The 24,424-nt window shown below is 39.6% G+C and overlaps 1 protein-coding gene across 1 annotated transcript in view; it reads left to right on the forward strand.

Moving 5' to 3' along the window:
• The window catches only part of LOC131404748 (membrane cofactor protein-like), a 38,373-nt gene extending 25,362 nt beyond the window's left edge, over window positions 1-13,011 (forward strand). The window contains exons 9-12 of the mRNA XM_058539764.1: window positions 1,778-1,828; window positions 2,327-2,362; window positions 2,873-2,933; window positions 12,694-13,011. Of these exons, the coding sequence (XP_058395747.1) occupies window positions 1,778-1,828; window positions 2,327-2,362; window positions 2,873-2,933; window positions 12,694-12,766 (221 nt within the window). The 3' untranslated portion in view covers window positions 12,767-13,011. The remainder of the gene's footprint in view (window positions 1-1,777; window positions 1,829-2,326; window positions 2,363-2,872; window positions 2,934-12,693) is intronic.
• Window positions 13,012-24,424: the final 11,413 nt, after the last annotated feature.

Consider the following 24,424-nt stretch of genomic DNA (forward strand, 5'->3'; position numbering starts at 1 on the left):
TTTTGTGGTGTATACCTAGAGGTGGAAATGCTGGATTATGTGGTAATTCTGTGTTTACTTTTTTGAGGAACAACCATACTGTCTTCCACAGCAGCTGCACTGTTTTACATTCCCTCCAGCGATGCACAAAGGTTCCAATTTCTTCACCTCTTTGCCAGCACACGTTATTTTCCAGTTTTTAATAGCCATCGTAATATACGTTAGGTAATATACGTGAAGTGGTATCTCATTGTGGTTTTTGTTTGCATTTCTCTAACATTTAGTGATGTGTTGAGCTTCTTTTCATGTGCTTATTGGTCATTTGTATATGTTATTTGGAGAAATGTCTATTCAAGTCCTTTGCTCATTTTCAGTTGGATTGTTTTTTTGTTATTGAGTTTTAGGAGGTCATTATATATTTTGGATATTAATCCTATATCAGATATATGATTTGAAGATGTTTTCTCCCATTCTGTGGGTTGCCTTTTCACTCTCTTGATAGTATGCTTTGATGCACAAAAGTTTTTAATTTTGATATGGTCCAATTTATCTATTTTTTCTTTTGTTGCCTGTCCTTTTGGTGTCACATCCAAGAAATCATTGCCAGATCAACATCATGAAGCTTGTCCTGTGTATTTTCCTCTAAGAGTTTTATCATTTTAGCTCTTACATTTTGATCCATTTTGAATTAATTTTTGTATGTGGTGTAAGGTAAGGGTCCAACTTCATTCTTTGTGGATATCCAGTTTTCCAAGAACCATTTGTTGAAAAGACTGCCTTTTCCTCATTGAATGTTCTTAGCACCCTTGTGGACAATCGTTTGACCATATATGCGAAGGTTAATTTCTGCGCCCTCTGTTCTATTCCATTGGTCTGTGTATCTGTCTTTATGCCAGCACCACTCTGTTTTGAGTACTATAGTTTTTTAGTAAGTTTTGAAATCAGGATGTGAGTCCTCTCAACTTTGCTCTTCTTTTTCAAGATTGCCTTGGCTATTCTGAGTCCCTTGAGAATCCATATGAATTTTAGGATGGATTTTTCTGTTTCCGCAAAAAGCATCATCAGGATTTTGATAGGATTTGCACTTAATCTGTAGATTGCTTTGTGTAGTATTTACACCTTGAATTCAGTATTACACCTGAATTCATTTATTAGTTCTAAAAGGTGTGTGTGTGTGTAATCTTTAGAGTTTCCTATGTAAAAGATCATGTCATCTGTGAACAGAAATATTTTTATTTTTTCCTTTCCAATTTGGATGTGTTTTATTTCTTTTTTACCTAATTACTCTGACCTGAACTTCCAGTATTATGTTGAATAGAAGTGGCAAACACAGGCATCCTGTGTGTTCCTTATCTTAAGGGAAGGACTTTCAGTCTTTCACCATTGAGTATGATGTTAGCTATTGATTTTTCATAAGTGGGCTTTATTATGTTGAAGTTTTTCTATTGCTGATCAACTTCTAGATCATTTTTAAGCCTTTTCCTATCTTTTAATTTTAAGTAGAATCATATTGAATTCAAGGCTAATTTTCAGAATACAGTAATGATAAATTTGCTTGCTGTACCACAGAAGTAGTCACAGGAAAGGTCAGTGAACAGGAAGAAGACTGTTGATGACACTGAATATAAATTTATAGTATTTTACAATACTACTTTTAATAAGAAACGTTAATATAATTTGTAAGGAAAATGAAATTATGAACAGTTTTATACAAATGCAAAATATCAAAACCAATGACTATATAGATCTTTAAGCTTTATTTACTCTGTTTTTACTTATTTCCATTTTTTCCCCCTAGGATATCCCAATTCCCGTGAATTTCCATCCCTTGAAGACTTTGAGGATTTAGGTATTGTTTTAGTTATTAATAACCCTACTTTATGAGACCTTAGAGTTCTACATGGCAATATCATGTTCTAATTATTTGTAGCTGGGCAGAAACAAGGTGTCACAAATTATTAGTAGTTGACATTTATAGTTATTTTGGTAGTGCAGATACTAGGAAATATGTAAGTGGTAGTATGTGTAGACACATGTAGGTAATTTTCTCTAATCTGTTGTTCTAATAACCTTTACTAAATAACCTGGTGTGGTAGCTACAGCACAAAGCAAGGAAAAGTGAGGTTCCTATGACGAGTTTCACAAGATGGATCCTAAACCTGGAATCTGATTAGATGGCTTCTGTGATCAAAATGACCTGGATGCACTAGCAGTCACCCTAAAACTAGATTGATAAACTTTTTCTTTGCTGTAGTTTTTAGGTGATCTGATCAAAATGAAAATACAGCTGCTATCTGGAGGCCCATATGTGCTCAATTATCTTCAAACAGTTTTCATTTTTTCTCAGATGGAGGAATCATTGCTCTCATTGTTGTTACTGTACGTAAGTATCCTAAACTTTGATAGGACTTACATCAAAATATTATTGTGAAGAAGTGCATTATTTTCTTAATGATTTTTCAGTTTCTATAATTTTTATAACTTGAAATTAAGTAAACCAGTCTAGAAACATGAGCTTTTATATGATATACTACCTTGTCTTGGTGATTGTATATTCTTTTATATTCTATATGTCCACTTAGTAACAAACCCTAAATAATACATGTTTTTTCAAGGTAAATAGTCATGTGAGTTTGCTTCCCAAATATGCTTTGGGTAATTTTCTAAATTAAGCAAGGACTTTTCTCTGACTTACTGTGGACTGTTAAGTGATGTCGGGGAACGGGATTTAGATAGTAAAGAGTCCAGATGGGATATAAATGTATATGTGCTTGAATAAAATAACCTTTTCTGACCACTGAAACATAACCAACATTTATTTCTCCTGCTAGATTTTGAATCTCGGTAATTAGTTTTCAGAGTGACATGTCACTTATTTCCTGGTTTCTTGTAGTTGTTGGCGTTGCAGTAGTTTGCACTTGCCTGTACAGATGTCTTCACAGAGAGAAGAAAGGGTAAATTAAAGCATGCTTCTTCTAACTTATTGGTTCTTCTCATTCTTGACATACTTTTGTGCAGCTTTTGTTTGTACTCCGTATTGCATACCGTCTTCTTTAAAACTGTGCCTGCATGAGTGTGCCATTCGAAGTGCATTTCTTTACTAAAAATATTTTCAGCTGCTTTTAATATAATTATGACAAGCGTAATCTGTGCAGAGTTGCTTCAGCTTGTATGGCTGTAAGAAAAATTTCTGTGGGATTTGAGGTTGAAGTTCTGCAGTGAATCATGGACCATCATGGGGTCTTCCCTACCCTAGGTATACCCTATTTCCTAAATTGCACTAGAGGCCAAGGTTAAATTTAAAATAGTTCACAGTGGAGATTTGAAGAGTTGAATTCACAGGAATTTTCATGATGAAAATTCCATTTGTCTGTATAACATAGGTAGTTGTAAGGAGCTTTGTAAGTGTCTCATTCAAATACACAATTTTATATCTTTTCACAGAGTTGTTATTTATACATGTAAAACTGGGAAATTAAAGCAATACTATTTGATTTTCCTCTTATGTTCTCTTAATTCACTAGGTTGCAGTAAAACTGATGGGGTTAAATTTATAGTTGTTGAGAGGAGTAAGATTTAAAAGGCACATTAACTTTGCTTGTCTTTTTATCTATAAAAATGAAAAGGGGAGGGGCTTAGAATTGAAAAATGTGTACAAGTACATATCTTCTAAGGAAAATTGGTTTTTTAAACATAAAATTTAAATATTAACAAAATAATTTATAATCTAATGAAAGATTTAGAATAAATCCTAGGGCACAGACCAAGATTAGGTGCTTTGGAATTTCTGATTTTCAGAGAATTTTTTCCTCTGTAGCTTTGGAAATAGCTTTGAAATCAAACCTAATAATTTTAAGACTTTTGGTATTCATGGTTTTATGGTATATTTTCCTTATATATTAATTATCTGGTTTAGGCTAATGTAACAAAGGTACATTTTTCACTCATGAAGAATTGAAACTTGTTAAATATTTCTTGGTTATCTTTTTTAAATACCCACAAGGCCTTCATTTGAATCTTAAATCTTATATTTATGGAACACATGATTTGCATATTTCTTTCTCTATCAGTAGTGTATTTTTTAAATTACATATACACACAACAGTGTAATCAGGAAATAGTATCAGTGGAATATTTTTACAAGTCCAAAAGGTTTGTGTAGAAATAACTTCTCAAGAAAGCAAAAGAAAATAGCTTTCTACTCCTCACTTTCTTTCCTTTGTGAAATATCACTGCACCAAAATACTTAAAGGTTCCTTAACAAGTATTATTCAAACTTTCTCTAGCTACTTGTCAATGGGTCTTGTAAGCTGAACATCTGGTTCAAGATGGTGACGTAGGGGGATCCTGAACTCACCTCCTCTCACAACACACTGAATCTACAGCTACCTACAGAACAGTTCCCTCTGAAGGAAATTCAAAAACTAGCTGAGTGACTCCTGCACGTTAGGTAGAGAAAAAACACGTTACAAAACCAGTAAAAGAAGCTGAGACATAATCTCACCATAAACCCCACCCCCCGCTTGGCGACCTGCAGTCAGATGGGAACTCACAACTCGGAGTTTCTCCGTAAGGAGTGAAGTATTTGAACCGTACATCTGGCACCCAACTTTTAATACCTGTGCCTGAGAGACAGGCCCCCAAAACATCTAGCTTTGAAAACCAATGGTGATTGTATCCACAAGACCCACAAGCCTGTAGCAAACTGACAAACAATTCTTAAAAGGTTCGTGCAGACTTACCATGTCTAACCCCTCGAATCACAGTGCAGAAGCAGCCAACTGAAATGCGCCTAGTCTTTCTGTAAAAGAAACCTGTTTTTTTATTTAAAAATTTTTGGCCTGAGGGACAGGCATCTAATATAACACACATCTAGGAGCTGACTGAAATACTCCCTGAAGACCACTGTGGCTGGCAGGCCCTATCTTCCTGCTCTCCCTCTGCCTGGGTCCATATCACCAGTATCTCTTAGAAACAAGCTTGTGCACACATCTGGGGCCCTGGTGTTTGCAGCTGCCACCCAGGGGACGCCTCTAGATTGCCTGGAGCTGGTAACCAGTGGGGCTAAAGTGCACGGATCCCACAGGAGTATAACAAACAGAGAAAGAGTTCTTAACCAGCTATACCCCAGAGTCCAGCCGAGAGGCAGCAGACTGTAATGCCCAGTCTTTCTGTGAAAGAGGCCAATTAGCTTATCTGCATAGCTGCAGCCTGAGGGGCAGGCTTCTAATTAAACATACATCTAGGGGCTGATTACAGTCCTCTCCAGGAGGAGGCTTGGAGCAGGCTCTATCTTGGCACTCTCCCTCTGCCATCCTCCAGATTTCCATTATCTCCAAAAAGGAGCTTGTGTACATGTCTGGTGCCCTGTTTTTTGCAGCTGCCAGCTGGGGATACCCCTTGATCTCCAGACTCTGGTCGCCAGGGGAGCTTATGTTTGCAGGTTACATAGGACTATAAGAAATGGAGAAACAGTTCTTAACTGGCTATCCACCCCAGGACACAGTGCAGAGGCAGCAGACTGAAATGCATCCCCAGTCTTTCTGTGAAAGAGGCCTGTTAGCTTACCTTCATTGCTGTGGCCTGAGGGGCAGGCTTCTAATTAAACATGCATCTGAGAGCTGACTGAAGTACTCGCCAAAGACCATGGAGGCTGGCAGGCACCATCTTCACACTCTCCCTCTCTGTCCCACCCCTTGATGTCTCCAAGAAAGGGGCTTATGTACACACCTGGCACCCCAGATTTTATGTATGCTGCCCAGAGGACACATCCCTTGGTAACCTGACTCTAGTGGCCAGCAAGGCTTGTCTTCAAGGGTTCAACAGGATGGTAGCAACCAAAGAAACAGTTCTTAAGTGACTGTCTCCCTAAGGCTCAGTGCAGAGGGAGCACACAGAAATGCCCATCTCCCAGTGTTCCTCTGAAACAGGTATATTTGCATACTTATAAGCTGCTGCCTAAGAGTCTGGCTTCCAATCAGCCTAAGTCTAGGTGTTGACTGAGATCTTTCCTATCGGGACACTGAGAGGTCTTGGCACACCATCAACTACTGGGAACCATTAAGAATAAAGTAGCATGCTTGGATGATTACAAAGGTTTGAGAGACAACCAAGAGCTGCAGCGGGGATGAATGATAAGGTACATCTCCTACACAAGGGCACTCCTTTAGGCCTGGGAGAGGTGGCTGTTTTATTGTGTGTTTCATAGAAAGCCATGCAGAGAGTCGAGGAAAATGAAAAAATAGAGGAATATGTTCCAAATGAAAGAACAAAATGAAACCTCAGAAAAAGACCTCAATGAAATGGAGATACGTGATTTATCTGATAAAGAGCTCAAAATAATGGTCATAAAGATACTAACTGAGCTTAGGAGAAGAACGGATGAAAAAAAGTGAGAATTTCAACAAAAAGAAAGAAAATGTTAGAAAGTACCAAATGGAAGTCACAGAATTGAAGAATACAATAACTGAGCTGAAAAATTCAATAGAGGGGTCCATCAGCAGACTACATGAAGCAGAAGAAAGGATCAGTGAACTTGAAGCCAGGGCAGTGGAACTCATCCAATCAGAGCAGCAAAAAGAAAAAAGAATGAAAACAGTGAAGATAGCGTAAGAGACTTATGGGACAACATCCAGCAGACCAACATTCACATTATAGGGGTCTCAGAAGGAGAAGAGAGAGAGAAAGGGACAGAAAACTTATTTGAAGAAATAATAAGTGAAACCTTTCCTCACCTGGGAAGGAAACAGACATTCAGGTCCAGGAAGCCCAGAGACTTCCAAATAAAATGAACCCAAAGACACCTGTACTAAGATATAATTAAAATATCAAAAGTTAAAGACAAGGAGAGAATCTTAAAAGCAGCAAGAAAAAAAAAAACTGTTATGTACAAGGGAACCCCCATAAGAATATCAGCAGATTTTTCAGCATGAACCTTGCAGGCCAGAAGGGAGTGGCATGATATATTCAAGTTCTGAAAGAAAAACACTGCCAACCAAGAATACTCTACTCTGCAATGTTGTCTTTCAAAATTGAAGGAGACATAAAGAGTTCTCCAGATAAGCAAAAGCTAGAGAGTTCATCACCACTACACTGGTCTTACAAGAAATGTTAAAGGGACTTCTTAAAGCTGAAACAAAAGGTGCTCATTAGTAATAGGAAATCATTTTAAAGTGTAGATCTCACTGGTAAAGGTAAATATTTGTAAAATTCAGAATCATCTAATGTTGAAAAGGTGGTGGGTTACTCACTTACAAAGCTAGTATGAAGTTTAAAAGACAAAAGTAGTAAAAATAAATATAACTACAATAATTTGTTAATGGATACACAAGATAGAAAGAAATAAATTGTAACATCAAAACCATAAAACATGGGTGAGGGAGAAGTAAAGATGTAGAGCTTTAAAATGCATTCAAAGTTAAGTTGTTTTCCACTTAAAATAGTCTGTTATAAATAATTTGTTTTATGTAAGCTTCATGGTAACCACAAAGCCAAAACCTGTAATAGATACACAAAAGATAAAGAGAAAGGAATCTAAGCATATCATTAAAGAAAATCATCAAATCACAAAGGAAGAGAATAAGAGAAAAGAAGAAAGGAACAAATGAATTACAAAACAGTCAGAAAACAGTTTAAAAAGTAGCAATAAGACTATACCTATCAATAATTACTCTAAATGTAGTGGACTAAATTCTCCAATCAAAAGACATAGAGTGGCTGACTGTATAAAACAAGACCTATGTATATGCTGCCTACAAGAGACTCACTTCAGATTTAAAGGCACGCAAAGACTGAAAGTAAAGGGATGGAAAAAGATATTTGTTGTAAATGGAAACCAAAAGAAAGCTAGGGTAGCTATACTTACATGAGATGAAATAGACTTTAAGACAAATACTGTAATAAGAGACAAGGATGGTCATTATATAGTGATAAAAAGGTCAATCCAACAAGAGGATATAACACTTGTAAATATTTATGCACCCAACATAGGGTCACATAAATATATAAAGCAAATATTAGAATTAAAGTGGGAAATAGCAATAAATAGTAGAGGACTTCAGTACTCCACTTTTGACAATGAATAGATCATCCAGATAAAAAATCAATAAGGAAACATTGGACTTAAATGACACGTTAGACCAAATAGACTTAAGAGACGTTGCAGAACATTCCATCCAACAGGAACAGAATACATGTTCTTCTCTTCTCAAGTGCACATGGAACATTCTCCAAGACAGATCATATGTTAGGCCACAAAAGAAGTCTTACTAAATTTAAGAAGATTGAAATCATATCAAGCGTTTTTTCCAACCACAATGGTATAATAGAGAAATCAGTTACAAGACGAAACCTGGAAAATTCGTAAATACAGGGAAATTAAACAACATGCTAGTGAACAACCAGTGGGTCAAAGAAGAAATCAAAAGAGAAATCAAATATCTTGAGGCAAATCAAAGTGGAAATACAACATATCAAAACTTATGAGATGCAGCAAAAGCAGTTTTAAGAGGGGAATTCATAGCAATAAATGTCATATTAAGAAAAGAACAAGATCTCAAATAAACAACTTAACTTTACACATAAAAGAACTAGAAAAAAAGAACAAACTAAGGCCAAAGTTAGTAGGAAGGAAGGAAATAACAAAGATCAGGGAGAAATAAAATGTGAGATAGAGACAAAAAGACAATAGAAAAGATCAATGAAACTAAGAGTTGGGGGCTGGCCTGGTGGCGTAGCAGTTAAGTGCACGCGCTCCGCTTTGGCGGCCTGGGATTCGCAGGTTCGGAGTTCGGGCGCACACCGACACACTGCTTGTCAAGCCATGCTGTGGCGGTGTCCCATATAAAGTAGAGGAGGATGGGCACAGATGTTAGCCCAGGGCCAGTCTTTCTTGGCAAAAAAAGAGGAGGATTGGCATCAGATGTTAGCTCAGGGCTGGTATTCCTCACAAAAAAAAAAAAAAAACTAAGAATTGGTTTTTTGAAATGATGAACAAAATAGACAAACCTTTAAGTAGACTCATGAAGCAAAAAGAGATTGGACTGAAGTAAATAAAAGCAAAAATGAAAGAGGAGGTATTATAACTGATACCACAGAAATACAAAGAATCATAAGAGACTACGATAAACAATTATATGCCAAGAAATTAGACTACCTAGAAGAAATGGATAAATTCCCAGAAAGATACAAGCTACCAACACTGAATCATGAATAAATAGAAAATCTGAACAGATCAATTACTAGTAAGGAGATTGAATCAGTAATCAAAAACCTACCAACTAACAAAAGTCCAGGACCAGATGGCTTTGCTGGGGAATTCAATAGAACTTTAAAGAAGAATTAATACCAATCTTTCTCAAACTCTTCCAAAAACAGAATAGGAGGGAATACATTTAAACTCATTTTATGAAGCCCCTTTTACCCTGATGCCAAAACCAGACAGGACACCGCAAAAAAGAAAATTGCAAGCCAATATCTGTGATGAACATAGACACAAAAATCCTCAACAAAATACTAGTAAACTGAATTCAACAATACATTAATACATCATACACCGTGATCAAGTGGGATTTATCCCAGGGATGCAAGGATGGTTCAGCATCCACAAATCAATCAGTGTGATACAGCACATTAACAAAATGTTGGATAAAAATAATATGATCATCTCAATAGATGCAGAAAAAGCATTTGACAAAATAGAGCATCCATTTATGATAAAAGCTCTCAACAAAGTGGATATAGAGGGAGTGTACCTGAACATAATAAAGGCCATATATGACAAGCCCACAGCCAACTTCATACTCAGCAACAAAAAGCTGAAAGCTTTTCCTCTAAGATCAGGAAAAAGACAAGGACCCAGATAGTGGCATAGAAACACCCTGAACTCACCTCCTCCCATAGACACACTGAATCTACACCTACATACAGAGCAATTCCTCCTGAAAAACGGAGGGCTGAATGAACAGCTTCTGCACAACAAACGGTAGAGGGAGAGAGGAGGACACAGTATCGATGGGAACCCCACCCCCAATGCAGCAACCTGCAGTAAGGAGGGATATCTCTGAGAAGCCTGCATGCAGTCTTGCCTGCCTTGGGGCACAATGAAAAAATGGCATTTTAAAGGGCACCTAGACCTTACATGGAAGGAAGTCATTTACTAACCCTAGAACATTTGCCAAATGGGTGGGGAGCTGCTGGAACTCTCTCCAGAGCCAGAGGCTCTGACGAGCACCATTTTTTGCACTACCCCTCCACCTTGATAGCACAGGCAGGAGCATGGTCTTGACACTCTAGCTGGCCAGCCACGGCTGCCTCAGGCCCTTGGCCCACACCAGCTCCAGCTGTCCCACCAAGGTGGCCCTGGTGCAGTGCAACCCGGGCCCCCTGCCTGTGCCTGCCCCAGCTCCAGTCATCCTGCCAGAGTGCCCTCAGCACAGCACAGCCTGGGACCCCCCGGCCTGTGCCTGCCCCAGCTCCAGTTGCCCCACCAGGACAGCCCTGGTTCAGTGTGCCCTAGGACCCCCCAGCCCACATCTGCTCTAGCTCCAGCCATCCTGCCAAGGCAGCCCTGACACAGCACGCATCAGGATCCCCCTCACTTGCGCCCGCTCTAGCTCCAGTTTCCACAGGGGACGCTCCTATGCAAAGCCACTTCTTCAAGCCCAGGAGAGGTAGATGTTTGCTCCAGTCTACACAGGGAATGCTCCTATGCAAAGCCACTTCTTCAAGCCCAGGAGAGGTAGATGTTTCACCTAATTCATAGAAACAAATGCAGAGAAACCTGATGAAATGGAGTTAAGTAATTTACCTGATAAAGAATTCAAAGTAATGGTCATAAAAATGCTCACTGAACTCAGGAGAAGAATGGAGGAACACAGTGAGAACTTCAATAGAGAGTTAAAAAATATAAGAAAGAACCAGTAAGGGCTGAAGAATTCAATAATTGAAATGAAAAATACACTAGAAGGAATCAACAGCAGATTAGATGATACAGAAGAGCAGATCAGCAATCTGGAAGATGAAATTGTGAAAATCAATCAGAAAAGTAAAAAAGAATTTTAAAAATGAGGATAGTTTAAGGGACCTCTGGGCCAACATCAATTATACTAACATTTGCATTATAGGTATCCCAGGAGAAGAGAGAGAGAAAGGGGCAGAAAACTTATTTGAAGAGATAATGGCAAAAAAACTTCCCTAACCTGGGGAAGGAAACAGCCATCCAGGTCCAGGAAGCAAAGAGAGTCCAAAACAAGAAGAACCCAAAGAGATCCACAGCAAGACATATTATAATTAAATGACAAAAGTTAAAGAAAAAATCTTAAAGGCAGCAAGAGAAAAACAAGTCACATACAAGGGAACTGCTATAAGACTATCAACTGATTTTTCAGCAGAAACTTTGCAGCTCCGAAGGGAGTGGCAGGATATATTTGAGGTGCTGAAAGGAAAAAACTCGGAGTACTCTATCTGGCGAGGTTATCATTCAGAATTGAAGGAGAGAGAAAGAGTTTCCCAGACAAGCTAAAACTAAAGGAGTTCATCACCACTACATTGGCCTTACAAGAAATGTTGAGCAGAAAAGAAAGGGCCATAACTAGAAATGAGAAAATATATTCAGAAAAAAAATCTCACTGGTAAAGGGAAATACATAGTAAAAGCAATGTATCAGCCACTTAAAAGCCTAGTATGAAGGTTAGAAGACAAAAGTATTAAAATCAACCATAACTACAATAAGTAGTTAAGGAATACACAAAATAAAAAGATGTAAAATATGATGTCAAAAATGTAAAACATGGCTGGGAGAGTAAAAATGTAGTGCTTTTAGAATGCATTTGTATTTAAGTAACTATCAGCTTACAATAGACTGCTAAATATATAGGTTGGTATATATGAACCTCATGGTAGAGACAAACCAAAACCTATAGTAGATACACAAAAAATAAAGAAAAATGTACCAAAACATAGCACTAAAGAAAAACCATCAAACCACAAGGGAAGAGACCAAGAGAAGAAGAATGGAACAGAATAGAACTATAAAAACAACCAGAAAACAGTTAACGAAATCGCAGTAAGTACATACCTATCAATAATCACTTTAAATGTAAATGGACTAAATGCTCCAATCAAAAGACATAGGGTGGCTAAAAGGATAAAGAAACAAGACTCATCTATATGCTGCCTGCAGGAGACTTACTTCAGATCTAAAGACGCACACAGACTGAAAGTGAAGGGCTGGAAAAAGGTATTCCATGCAAATGGAAATGAAAAGAAAAGTGGGATAACAATACTCATCAGACAAAATAGACTTTAAAAGAGAGACTGTAACAACAAAGAAGGGCGTTACGTAATGGTAAAGGGGTCAATCCAAGAAAAGGATATGGCATTCCTAAATATTTATGCACCCAACTTAGGAGCACCTAAAGACATAAGCATAAATTAAAATGAGGAAATATTTATTAAGTACTTTGTGTGAGACTACACTGTTTCTTGTTTTGGAGGGAATCAAAAATATAATACAGGGATAGAACAAATATTTCTAGAGTGAGACTAGTTGAACATCTGAAATTATATTAGAATCATTTATTTCCTGGTTCAGAAACTCTTAATACTATAAATGCAGTGTTTTTTAATGGTCTGTTTTCTAAGTGGGCTTCTGGAATTGAACTTTTGTACTCAATTAAGTTTATCTTCATGCTATCTTTTTTCCTTGCCTTATAGGGAAACAGAGGTTAGCACTGCAGACACCACCTACAAGGATAATTCAACCACTCCAGCAAAGCAGATGCAGTAAATGGTAACTTCTTATAACTTCTTGGTGAATTTAAAGAAGCTATAAAGTTTATGGATGGCATTTGTTCTTCACCTTTTTTAATATCAATAAACCAGTCTAAGGAATCAGTAAGGATTCAGAATCAGTTGCTACTTCTGTAAAAGTTAGAGAGCTCTAACCCCCATAACAAGACGCCAGCCCGTGGTACAGCGTGAGCACTGTGGCCTTGTAGTTTTCTTAAAGAGAATTCCATCTTTAAGAGACTTAGGATCCACTCTGAATTCTGGCTATAGGTGGTTTTCTGTCCCTACTTGAATAAAGAGATGTCTTGTTTTAAACATGTCATCTAAGGGTAGGCAGTTTTGTCAGGAATAAATTCATCAGATAACCTCCAGTTGTATCAGAATCTTAGTCTTTGTGTGCATCTCACCTCCTCTGCTAAAAGCCATGTATTTCAGAAAAGGAAACTTAACTTGGTGTACTTGCTGTTGGTTGTAGGAAGGAACTAAAAAAGGAAACATAGCTCAGGTAGCACTTTATGCTCAGGTGGAATAGATCCCCCTCTTCTGAGTCCTCACACCAGGCAGGGTCTCTCTCAAATAAGCCAGTGGGAAAAGGAGGCACCACCACGCTAATTCAAATTACGTTTTTACAAGTTGTGTTTTGCACTTTTATATTTAGTAGCACAAATTGGGCCAAAGAAACATTGGCTGAGGAGGATATGAATTGAGGACTCAAGAGTGCACCAGAGTAAATATTGTTTTACTCTATAAAGACATGTTTATAATGCACTGTAAGTGCTCCTTCACTTTGTAATCTCTAATGAGGTACTTTAGGGAGATAAATTTAGGCAGAAATAAACAGGAATTCTGAATTAAATATAGAGTTGAAGTTTTACTGTACCCATTTTCTCATACTTTTAAGAATGTAGCGCTTGTTTAGAAGCAAGGGATAGCTGTACTGTTTATTCTTTTAAAAGCCTAATTGAAGTATTTTTCAACCACAGATTTACTTACCATAATAAATTGACTTTTATAGTAGTTTCACTTCAAATTTAATTTTTTCAATTTGATACATATGTATGTGAAATTGATATATTTCTGCAAATGTAAATTATGTTCTGTTTGTCAAATAAATATATAGGGAAACCAGTTTCGCTAGAAAAGTTTGTTTAAATGACAGGGAAAGAAGCATATTTGAATTTAAAAGTTTCTTAAAACTGCAAGAATGTATTTCAGGTGCAATGAGAAGTCCCTGTATGTGGTCTTCATTGTTTATTTTTTGAGAATTGAATCTGCAAATCTGGCATAAAATAAAATGTAGGTTTGGAGAAGTTTCATTTGTGATGATGCATTTATTTCCAGTGTGTTTTATCTCAAGTCAGAGTATGCTTCTGATTGGGGCCCATCTTCTCTAACCTTTCCACTCCCACAATCATCACTCCTGCCCTCACATCTCAGAGCCGTAAGCATGTCCGGGCTTCTCCACTCCCAGCCCCGCAGGTGCCTGTCCTGCTCAGAGGGTCAGTGACACCACATCACCTGCAGCGGGAAGTCCAAGTTTCCTAGCGTGATGCTTGACGGCTTTCTACAATTCAATCCCAACTGTTCTTCCCCAGCCTTCTCTTTCTGCTCCCCTTCTTCAGATAACCTGCTCCCAGTCAAGCCAGACCATCTGCCCTGTGCTCTCGGCTGTATTCCTGGTTCACTGTTGCCTGAAGCGCCTGTGCTCCTGTCCAGATCCCGGGCGTCTTCCAAGACTCAGCTCAAATACTGCCCATTCGGTGAAGCTTCTCCTGATTTCTGCCCAGCGCTCATAGCCTCTGTTATTACCTAACCTTGAGTTAACCACATTTAAGTATCTATGTGCTTGTATCTGATAGAAAACATATCTTCCACGTCACTTTAATGCATGAGTATGGCTAAGTAATTAAAAACCCAAGTCTCAACAGTAAAGTATAAAATTTGATATGTGTAACCAATAATACGGTTTTTGTTTATGCAAAAAAAATTCTTGTTCTCTTTGCAGATTTTATTAAATCAGATTGCTAAACCTCTAAGTTCAGGCCTCAGTTTCTGAACCACAGCTGCAATTGGAATCACCCGGGGAGCTTTACTGCTGCCTGGGTCCCACCTCCCAGAGGTTTCTCATGTAATTGATCTGGGATGTGGCCTGGGTATAAGGTGTCTTTAAAGTTTCCCAAGTGATTCTAATGTGCAGCTAAGGTGGAGAACCTCTGTATTAGTGATTCTCAATCTGCATAGTCCATTTCTGCATATAAACTTCTAAAGACAGAAGATAAAGGCTTGTATTTTTCAAAGAAAATCGTAGTTTTATTAATTCAGCCTATTAAAGAAGTCGGAAAATGTCTGAGACTTGATTAATGTCTTGTTGCCTGGCTAACCAAACAAGGCTATCTGTTGTTTATAAAAACAGAAGCAATCTTTCTAATACCAACTGGATGAAAATTAGGTTGACTATAGACAAAGAAATCATTTTATCAAATTTCATTTGACGTTAACTTGAGACCATAATATACTTTTTTAATTGGCATAAGATACATGGAGAGAGCTTTATAAGGTGACTAACAATGAAAATCTTCTGCAAGAATGCTGAAGAGACCTGGAATAGGCGGGAATTGGAATTTGCATTGTTAAAGTAGATTCTGGGTTTAAGAAAAATAGACAGCTCTGGTATTCTAAAACTTAACAATGCCTGACAGCTAGCATTGTAACCAACAATGAATTTTTTTTGCATATTTAAAACGTTTGCATATTTGTACTCAAGAGCAGGATTTAACATAGTCTACTGACTTCCAGAAATAATGCAAAATTGAGTGAGTGTACACAGATTTTTTTTCTAAGCTGAGTTGCTTTTATCATTTCCAGGCTCATTCAGAAAAGGTTACACTAACATGGTCAGGCTTTGTAAATCGTAGCACTGCTGCCCTCCTGTGGACTGTTAGGGCATTTGACAGTCTCTCCCTTGGTCATGCAGAGGTTTCAGTCATTGCTCTGACTCCCAGAGGCCATTTTTAATTTCATTTTGGATCTAGTATTAGCTAGCTCTTTTCTGCTTTCCTTCTGTGATATTAACGTTTTTAAAAAGGGCTAAACTCTGTCCCTTGTTGCTTAAATATGGGAGAAGCATAACACTGGGGTCTGTGGTCAATAAACTAGTTTTCCTTCCCTCTCCCTTACACAGAGCAGAAGGTGAACAAATTGCCACAGTGTAGACAACATGGAGGAAGTTACCCACCCCGATCCTGACTTGCTTGCCCAAGAAAACCTGTATAAGGGTAGTAAAACTGATGTTAGCAGCAGAACACGCTTATGTTTATACAATTTACCTTCCTTATGTAGCTTTTAAAAAAGTTAACTGTTGTATATCCCAGTGGCAAGCCTTGTGCTGAACTATCAGCAACAAACAAGAGCTCTGACATCCTGATGCTTAGGGCTTGTGGCTTCATTGAGAATTCTGGAGACTGCTGTCGTTTAGACGAGCACTTATTTATAGTGTTCAGGAAAAGGATCTGTCATCTGATCACCACCGCCACCTGAAAAGGCTCCTAGAGAAAATACTCCTTCAGTTTGTATTTGACATGGGACTCAATTATTGGAGAATTCCTTGGTACGGATCCAATAGAACCATGTTCCTCAAATTTTACTGTGTCGGTGAATCACTTGCTGATCTTGTTAAAATGCAGATTCTGATTCATCAAGTCTCAGGTGGGGACCGAGGTTCTGCATTTCTAGTTCCACCTACTGCTGTTTGTGGTAGGCTGTATCGTGGCCTCCAGATACCTGAGTCCTGATACGTGGAACCTGTGAATGTTACCTTATATGGCAGAAGGTCTTTTGCAGGTGAGATCTTAGATTGGGAGAGTACCCTGGATTATCCAGGTGGGGTCCTAATGTAATCACAAGTATCCTTATAGGAGGAAGGCAGAGGGAGATGTGACCACAGCAGAAGGCAATGTGACTGCTAAAGCAAAATGCTACGCTGCTGGCTTTGAGGATGGAGGAAGGGGCCACAAGCCAAAGAATGCAGCTCTGGAAGCTGGAAAAGGCAAGGAAACTGATTCTCTCCTAGTGACCTCTGGAGGGAGCCCAACACCTTGATTTCAGCCCAGTGGAACTGACTTTGGACTTCTGACCTCCAGGACTATGAGAATAAGTGTGTGATGTTTTGAGACACTGTTATGGTGTCAATGTTTGTGTCCCCTCAAATTCCTATGTTGAAATCCTATCCCCCAGGATGACAGGGGGTGGGGCCACAGGGAATTGATTAGGTCTGGAGCACGGAGCCTTCATGAATGGCATCAGTGTCCTTACAAAACAGACCCACAAAAGTCCCTCACCTGATTCTGCCAAATGAAGTTACAGCTAGAAGGCACGTCTGTGAACCAGAAAGCTGGCTCTCACCAGACAGCGAATCTGCCAGCCCCTTGACCTTGGACTTCCAGCCTCCAGAACTGAGAGAAATAAATGTCTGTTGTTTGTAAGCTGACTAGTCTGCAGTATTTGATACAGCACCCAAAGAGACTAAGAGAGATGCCAAGTCTGTTGTAATTTGTTACAGCAGCCACAGGAAACTAATACACCGATGCTAGGGGTCCTCAGACCACACCTGGAGTAGTAACGCCTCCTAGAAACCAGTCCACAGAGGTGCAACCCTGGCTGCACGTTAGAATCACCTGGGGAAACTTTAAAACCAACAAGTAATGTCCAGACCCGCTCCTACAACAGTTAAACCAGACCTTGTAGGGCTGGGATTCCTAAGAATCACTAATTTAAAGGCTCCTTGAGTGAATCTAATCGGAGGGTAGAGTGGAGCACTAGTGCTTTAGAATAAACCCAAAATATGACTTTTCTTGTGTCAAGGAAAACTCTTAAGCTGCCTCAAAATAGGGACACACTAGTGTGCGAGGAACTCCCTGAAACTATACACCAGCTTCTCAAAATGCAGGCCTGGGCCAACATCTTTACCTGAAGAATTACCAAGTTTGAGACTTAACACATTGTATTTCACCTAAATTGGTCAAAGATTTGACTTGTCTCATTTATTAAGGACTCCTCAGCATTTAGGTCCACAGATGGGAATTATTTGCTAGCACAACTTGCATGAGGCTTGTGAGTGCCCTCAGTCTGCCACTCCCTCTCCACTACACATTTACAGCTGAGTATGTGGTCAACTTAGGTAGGCGGGACCCAGGCCTGACCACGCATTTTCTGTCTAGGTTGAAAGCGTGGCCTCAACCAGATTCAAGACGTCTCCAGAAGAAACATTCTGCTCACAATTTGTTATGCAGAACCTCGGAATGGCAATTTTAGGGAAAGGGCTGTCAGCCTCCAATGAATAAAGCAAATATTCCTGTGTGAGGGGCACCTCAGTTCCTTGGGGCCTGCATTTTGCTTCTCATGACCTAGACACATGGACTGCTTAAAATGAAGCATTTAATGGGAGCACCAGAAACTACTTTTAGGGAGTAGATGTCTCAAATAATTGTTTTTGTGCTTTAATGCTAAATTTGATCTTGTAGCACTTACTCACTTGGGTACTGGAATCAGCTTTACCTGGCAGAGCTGGCAGAATCCATGTCTGACTTGTTGTATTTGCAATACCTGGGCTGGAGCTTGGGACACGGAAGATGAATCAATAATTGTTCAGTTAGTTACAACCCATAGGTCTTACTGTAACCTACCTCAGCAGAGAAGTAAATAAAACAACTTGGGGTCTTAACTATTCCCACCAGCACATCCTGGGGATGAGAACATGGATTCTTCGGTCAACAGCCTGAAATAGCACTGCAGCCACAGAGAGGGGACGCGTCTCATTCACTGGGAAGTTTTCCCAGCAGATGCTTCACCCGCCCCCCACCCCACCCCACTGGGCAGGGCCACATCTGGGGGAAGACTGGCAGGATGTGGACTTAGAAAAGCTTCCCAGGTGGTTGAGTGGCCACCACTTCTTGAGAACCATGGGAGTGAAATAAAAGTACTGCAGGTAGGGGCCGGCCCGGTGGCGCAAGCGGTTGGGTATGCGCGCTCCGCTGCGGTGGCCCGGGGTTCACTGGTTCGGATCCCGGGCACGCACCGACGCACTGCTTTGGCGAGCCATGCTGTGGCGGCGTCCCATATAAAGTGGAGGAGGATTGGCGGATGTTAGCACAGGGCTGATCTCCTCACAAAAAAAAAAAAAAAAAAAAGTACTGCAGGTAGTTCACGGTTGGCCACGCATTTCCTGTGCAAAAAGCTCCATCAGGGGCCACAGCCGCCCTCCCTGAAGATTCCCCAAGTTCAATCCCCTGTGACGTCCAATCTGGCTAAATCTCTGTGTACTTTTTTGTGTGTGTGAGGAAGATTAGCCCTGAGCTAACATCTGTTGCCAATCTTCCTCTTTTTCCTGAGGAAGACTGGCCCTGGGCTAACATCCGTGCCCATCTTCCTCTACTTTATATGGGATGCCGCCACAGCATAGCTTGACAAGCAGTGCGTCAGTGCATGCCCAGGATCTGAACCTGTGAACCCTGGGCCACCAAAGCAGAGCACGTGCACTTAACCGCTGCGCCACCGGGCCGGCCCCTCTGTGTACTTTTACAGAACGACTTCTCCCTGTCTTCCAGGGTTGATAGTAACAGCCAAAGGTAGAACTGCATTTCTTACAATGCAACTGAAATCCTCAGGCTGCTCCCTTTAAGGTCCACGTGACAGTATGTTCAGTTAGGCAAAAGTTTCTCGAGGGAACACTGACTGCGGAGGGGCCAGGGCTGCGGCCCGTTTGAACCGACATCAGTTTTCCCATTCAATGAGGTGCATCCCTCGGCCCAGGTCTTCAACATTTCTCCCTTCTGTAATCTGGTCTCTCATTTTATTTCTTGATTCATAGAATTTTACTCTTGTCTTAATGGGCTTCATTTTTAATGTCTGTCTGCTGTAACCAACCTCAAATTCTTTACGAAGTAGGTAGGATCTGCATAGCAAATGGACTTTTCCGGACCCCACTTCTCATCAGCGTAGAATTATGAATGGAAAATAATAGATGAAAAATAAAACATGATAAATTGACTATAGTAAAATACTAAGGTCAGGATACATGAATAGACTCTTAACAGAATGATAATCTTCTAAAACAAGAATTGTTCTGTTTTTTATTGTTTTCAAAATTTGAAAATAAGATTTGCAAACTTTGTTCAAATTCGATTTCCCATCTCCCAATTACATCATCTTTTTTCGTTGTTTGAAGTTAAGAAAACGTGGCCGTATTTCCTCTGATACCATAACCAAGAGAAAGAAGAGACACACAGTAGAGTCTGTATCTTTCAGGTTCTCTACCAATTCTTTAGGCCTCCAGATATAGGCTTATATTTTTTATGGCTCTGGAAATAACAGTATGTGCTGTCTAGGGAAGAGAAGGAACAAGACCAAGTTGTTCTCTTTAATTCTCAAAATGGTCCTGTGAGGCAGATATTATTCCCATTTTTGCAGAAGAAACTGATCCTTAACATGGTTCAAAACCTTGTCCAGAGTCAAATGACTGACTGGTGTAGATCCCGGGTCTAACTCCAAAGTCTGTGTTCCTGCTCCTCTGCCCACTGCCGCCTGCTCCATAGCTGGACTCTCATCTCATTCTGTTCTTGAACTTCATTATAAGCAAGACTGCCGGGCGTGGGGGGTTCCTAGGCAATATTTCTGCATGGAACTGGGATGTTACTGACTACACACACGTTAAACTTGGGTGGAGATGGGAGCACTGATAGTGCAAGGAGTCGGGTGGTTTGGGGTAACTTGTTTTGTTCTCCTGTACCTTTGGTGGCTTGCAGTCTCTGTGATTGTGAGAGTGGAGAAGACACTGGAGATGAACCACCCCCCAGTGTGTGTGCTGGACTCCTGAGTGATTCTGACACCAGCACTAGGCTCAGCAGCCTGGGGGATGAGAAAACAACTGTTTAGCCATACAGGACCTTTCCTGGGAGATGCAAGGAACTCTTTTTTTAAAGCCATGCTCTGTATCTGCTTGATTCTGAGGTTCTATGGTGAGTTTCCTCAAAGTGGTCAATTCTGTAGAATAATCTGAAGTATATAGGCTGTTCTGTATGCTACACTCCAGTCTGAATCTTAAAAAGAAAGGTAAATTGAACTCTGCACCTTGTTCCAAATTCTGCTTTTGCACCATAGAAAAATTATGAGGAACTCCTCCAGAACCCCTCAATGGCATGGTGCATATAAACACAGATACCCAATTTGGATCCACAGTTAATTATTCCTGTAATGAAGGGTGAGTTGGGAACACTGTCTCTGGAATGTGAGTGTCAGAACAGTAGTGTCAGTCTCCGACCCAGTCTTAGGGAGACAGAGTGGACTACCGCCACCTGTACTTCAGAAGTAAGCAGTAGGTCTTCCGGATAGAGATGGTAGTTTGAACACAAGCATATGACTAGAGGAAGGTAAAAAAGAAGGAGCAATCCGTCTCTGTATTATAGACAGGGGAGGGCACCATGCTTCTGCCAGAGGTGATACATGTGAAACCTGGTAAGATATTCACTGGATGAAAAGGATCAGCCTGCCAACTAAGTCAAAGGAAAAATGCTGGTTGAACCGTGCAAACATCCTTAACTGAGATCAGCGAGTACTAGAGCCGAGTTGGAGGACCCTGAAGCAGGGGTTGGAGGGTAAATCCAAATGCAACAGCAGCTCTGGGAAATGTAAGTATAAAGTGCACGGAGTAGGGACGTTAATGGAGTTCTTGCTCTTGACTTTCCCTTGGGACAGGTGACCATGCTGGAAGCCACTGCCTCAACCCAGAAGGAGCATTAAAGAATGTGTCCTAATTTTCAGTTGCCACAAGCATTCATAGAAAAGAAAGATATCTATATTAAATGTTTCTGCGAAAACTGCCCTTGGTCATTGGCCCCATCCTATTCTACCCAAGCTGTTGTACGTATGCTCCAGCAAGTTTAAACCAGGATAAATCAAATTTTGCCCCTTCTCACTTTGTCTGAGCCTGGGAGATTTTAATAGCTTTCCACACAATGTCTTCACCAATCCCTTCTCACCTCCCCTTGTGAATAAGCCTAGAGCTCTCTCTGTGATGAGCACATCAAAACATCATGAAATATAAGGGAAGATACAACAATTGAAAATAAAAGAGACCAACCTGAGAAATCAGAGAAAATAGTCCTCCACAAATCAGTGTACTCCAGTAAACAAGGGATTAAACTCAAAAAAAGATATTAGAAACCTCTCACATGTGTTTGTAACACAGAATGTATGAAACAATAAGAAGCTTTTCTAAGATTTCATGATCTGATATCAGGAAAATTTACATATGGATAAAACACATGAGAGTCTAAAAAGCAGCAATAATCAGGGGATTGAATCCTGAAAAAAAACTCAAAGAGATCATAGAAAACAGGATTAAATTCCCCAGAATTACCCAAGGACAAAACTGGAAATTATGCACGCATACACAGGCATGCACTCACACACGCATCTAGGTTTGAGAAAAAGAAGAGAAAGCAGGAAGAGGGGAAGCATTAATCAGCACATAATGGAACATGGTTTCCCAGACCAGAAAGGAAAAGACTAGACTGTTTGAATCTTAAAGGCTTAACAAAACAAATGCAAGATTAATGGTAAGAGGTCCTGGCCCTACAAGGAGGAAATTTATGACTTTCAGATATTAAAAAAAAAAAAAAATGCAATTATCCATAGATAAAATAAAGAGAAGAAAAAGAAATACATATTGGCATCAAATATCTCTTCCACGCAATAAATAGCAGAAATTAGTATTTTGAGAGAAAATATGGTGGCATAAAATTTCTATACTCAGCTAAGCTGTCATTTATCTACAAGGCACAGATGTATAGTCTTACATGAGCAAGAACCCAAAACATATACCAATTAGATACACTTCCTGAAAAAAGAATCATTCCCACAAACCCTTGAGTAAATTTTTTAAATAAGAAATCAAAGAAATAGTAATGAGGCACAAAATTAGTTAAACAGAATCACCAAAATTTTTATTTTTAATATGGATGTGAAACTAAATATAATGGCAGGACTAATTCTTGAAAGGGAACTCATGGAATATGAAAAGAATAATAAACTTGATATAAAATAATCGATTTTATCACTACAACTAGAAAGTTGGGGATGAAGCACAGAAAAAAATTGAGTTTAACTTATAATACATAGGGGATAATTAGATAATACTTATTCTTTTTTTTTTTTTAATTTTTTTTCCCCCCAAATCCCCAGTAGGTAGTTGTATGTCATAGCTGCACATCCTTCTAGTTGCTGTATGTGGGATGCGGCCTCAGCGTGGCCGGAGAAGCGGTGCGTCGGTGCGCGCCCAGGATCTGAACCTGGGCCACCAGCAGCAGGGCACGCGCACTTAACCACTAAGCCACGGGGCCGGCCCAGATAATACTTATTCTTGACGTAAGTATAAAATGGTATTCTGTACTAGTATAAAATGGAAATATATAACTTCAAAATCAGAAGGACCATCAAAGAGCAAAACCACTTGGTCCCTATAACAAACAGGGTGAGAGAAGGAAGGGCAGGGAGCTTTCCATCTCTCTTGCTGGAAACATCATCATCAGAGCAAGAATGGGGTGGTCTTATACAGTGCTGAGTTTCAGCTCTTAGTATTGTCAAATAAATAAAAGGGAAAGAACACTATGAACAAGATCAAACTCGTCAGTTATGACAGTACATGTGAATGGCTTAAATTCCCCTTTTGAAGGACATTGCTTTTAAAATATAGTCAAAAAAACTTCTAACTACAGGATATTTCTAAATATTTTTAAAATAGAATGATGCAGAAGAATTCCATTTATAATAGCATCAAAAAGAATAAAATACTTAGGCATAAATTTAGCCACGGGGCCACAGGGCATGTACACTGAAAACTATAAAACATTGCTAAAACAATTTAAAGAAGCTCTAAATAGAAAGACATCCATATTCATGGATTGGAAGATGATATTTTTAACATGAAAATACTGCCCAAAACGATATACAAATTCAATGCAATCCCTATCAAAATCCAAATAGTAATTTTTACAGAAATGGAAAAACCATTCTAAAATTAATATGGAATATCAAGGGACCCAGAATAACCCAACAATCTTGAAAAGAATAAACGTGACATTAGTCTTGGGAATGTAAAATGATCCAATGGTGTTAGAAAACAGTATTTCAGTTCCTCAAAGTTAAATGTAGTGCTGACGTAGACATGGCAATTTCACTCCTAGGTATATATCAAAAGAATTGAAAATGTACGGTAACAAACGTGTACACAAATATTCATACCGGAATTCTCCATAGTAGCCAAGAGTAGAAACAGCCCAAATGTTCATCAACTGATGAATCGATAAACAAAATTTAGTTTAGTCATAAAGTTAGAAATATTATTCAGGGGCGGGCCCCGGGGCTTAGCAGTTAAGTGCGCTCGTTCCGCTACTGGCGACCCGGGTTCAGATCCAGGGCGCGCACCGACGCATCGCTTCTCCGGCCATGCTGAGGCCACGTCCCACATACAGCAACTAGAAGGATGTGCAGCTATGACACACAACTATCTACTGGGGCTTTGAGGGGGGAAAAAAAAAGGAGAGGGATTGGCAGTAGACGTTAGCTCAGAGCTGCTCTTCCTCAGCAAAAAGAAGAGGATTAG

The sequence above is a fragment of the Diceros bicornis genome, chromosome 4 (genome assembly GCF_020826845.1).
Source record: "Diceros bicornis minor isolate mBicDic1 chromosome 4, mDicBic1.mat.cur, whole genome shotgun sequence".
In the NCBI taxonomy this organism is placed as follows: Eukaryota; Metazoa; Chordata; class Mammalia; order Perissodactyla; family Rhinocerotidae; genus Diceros; species Diceros bicornis.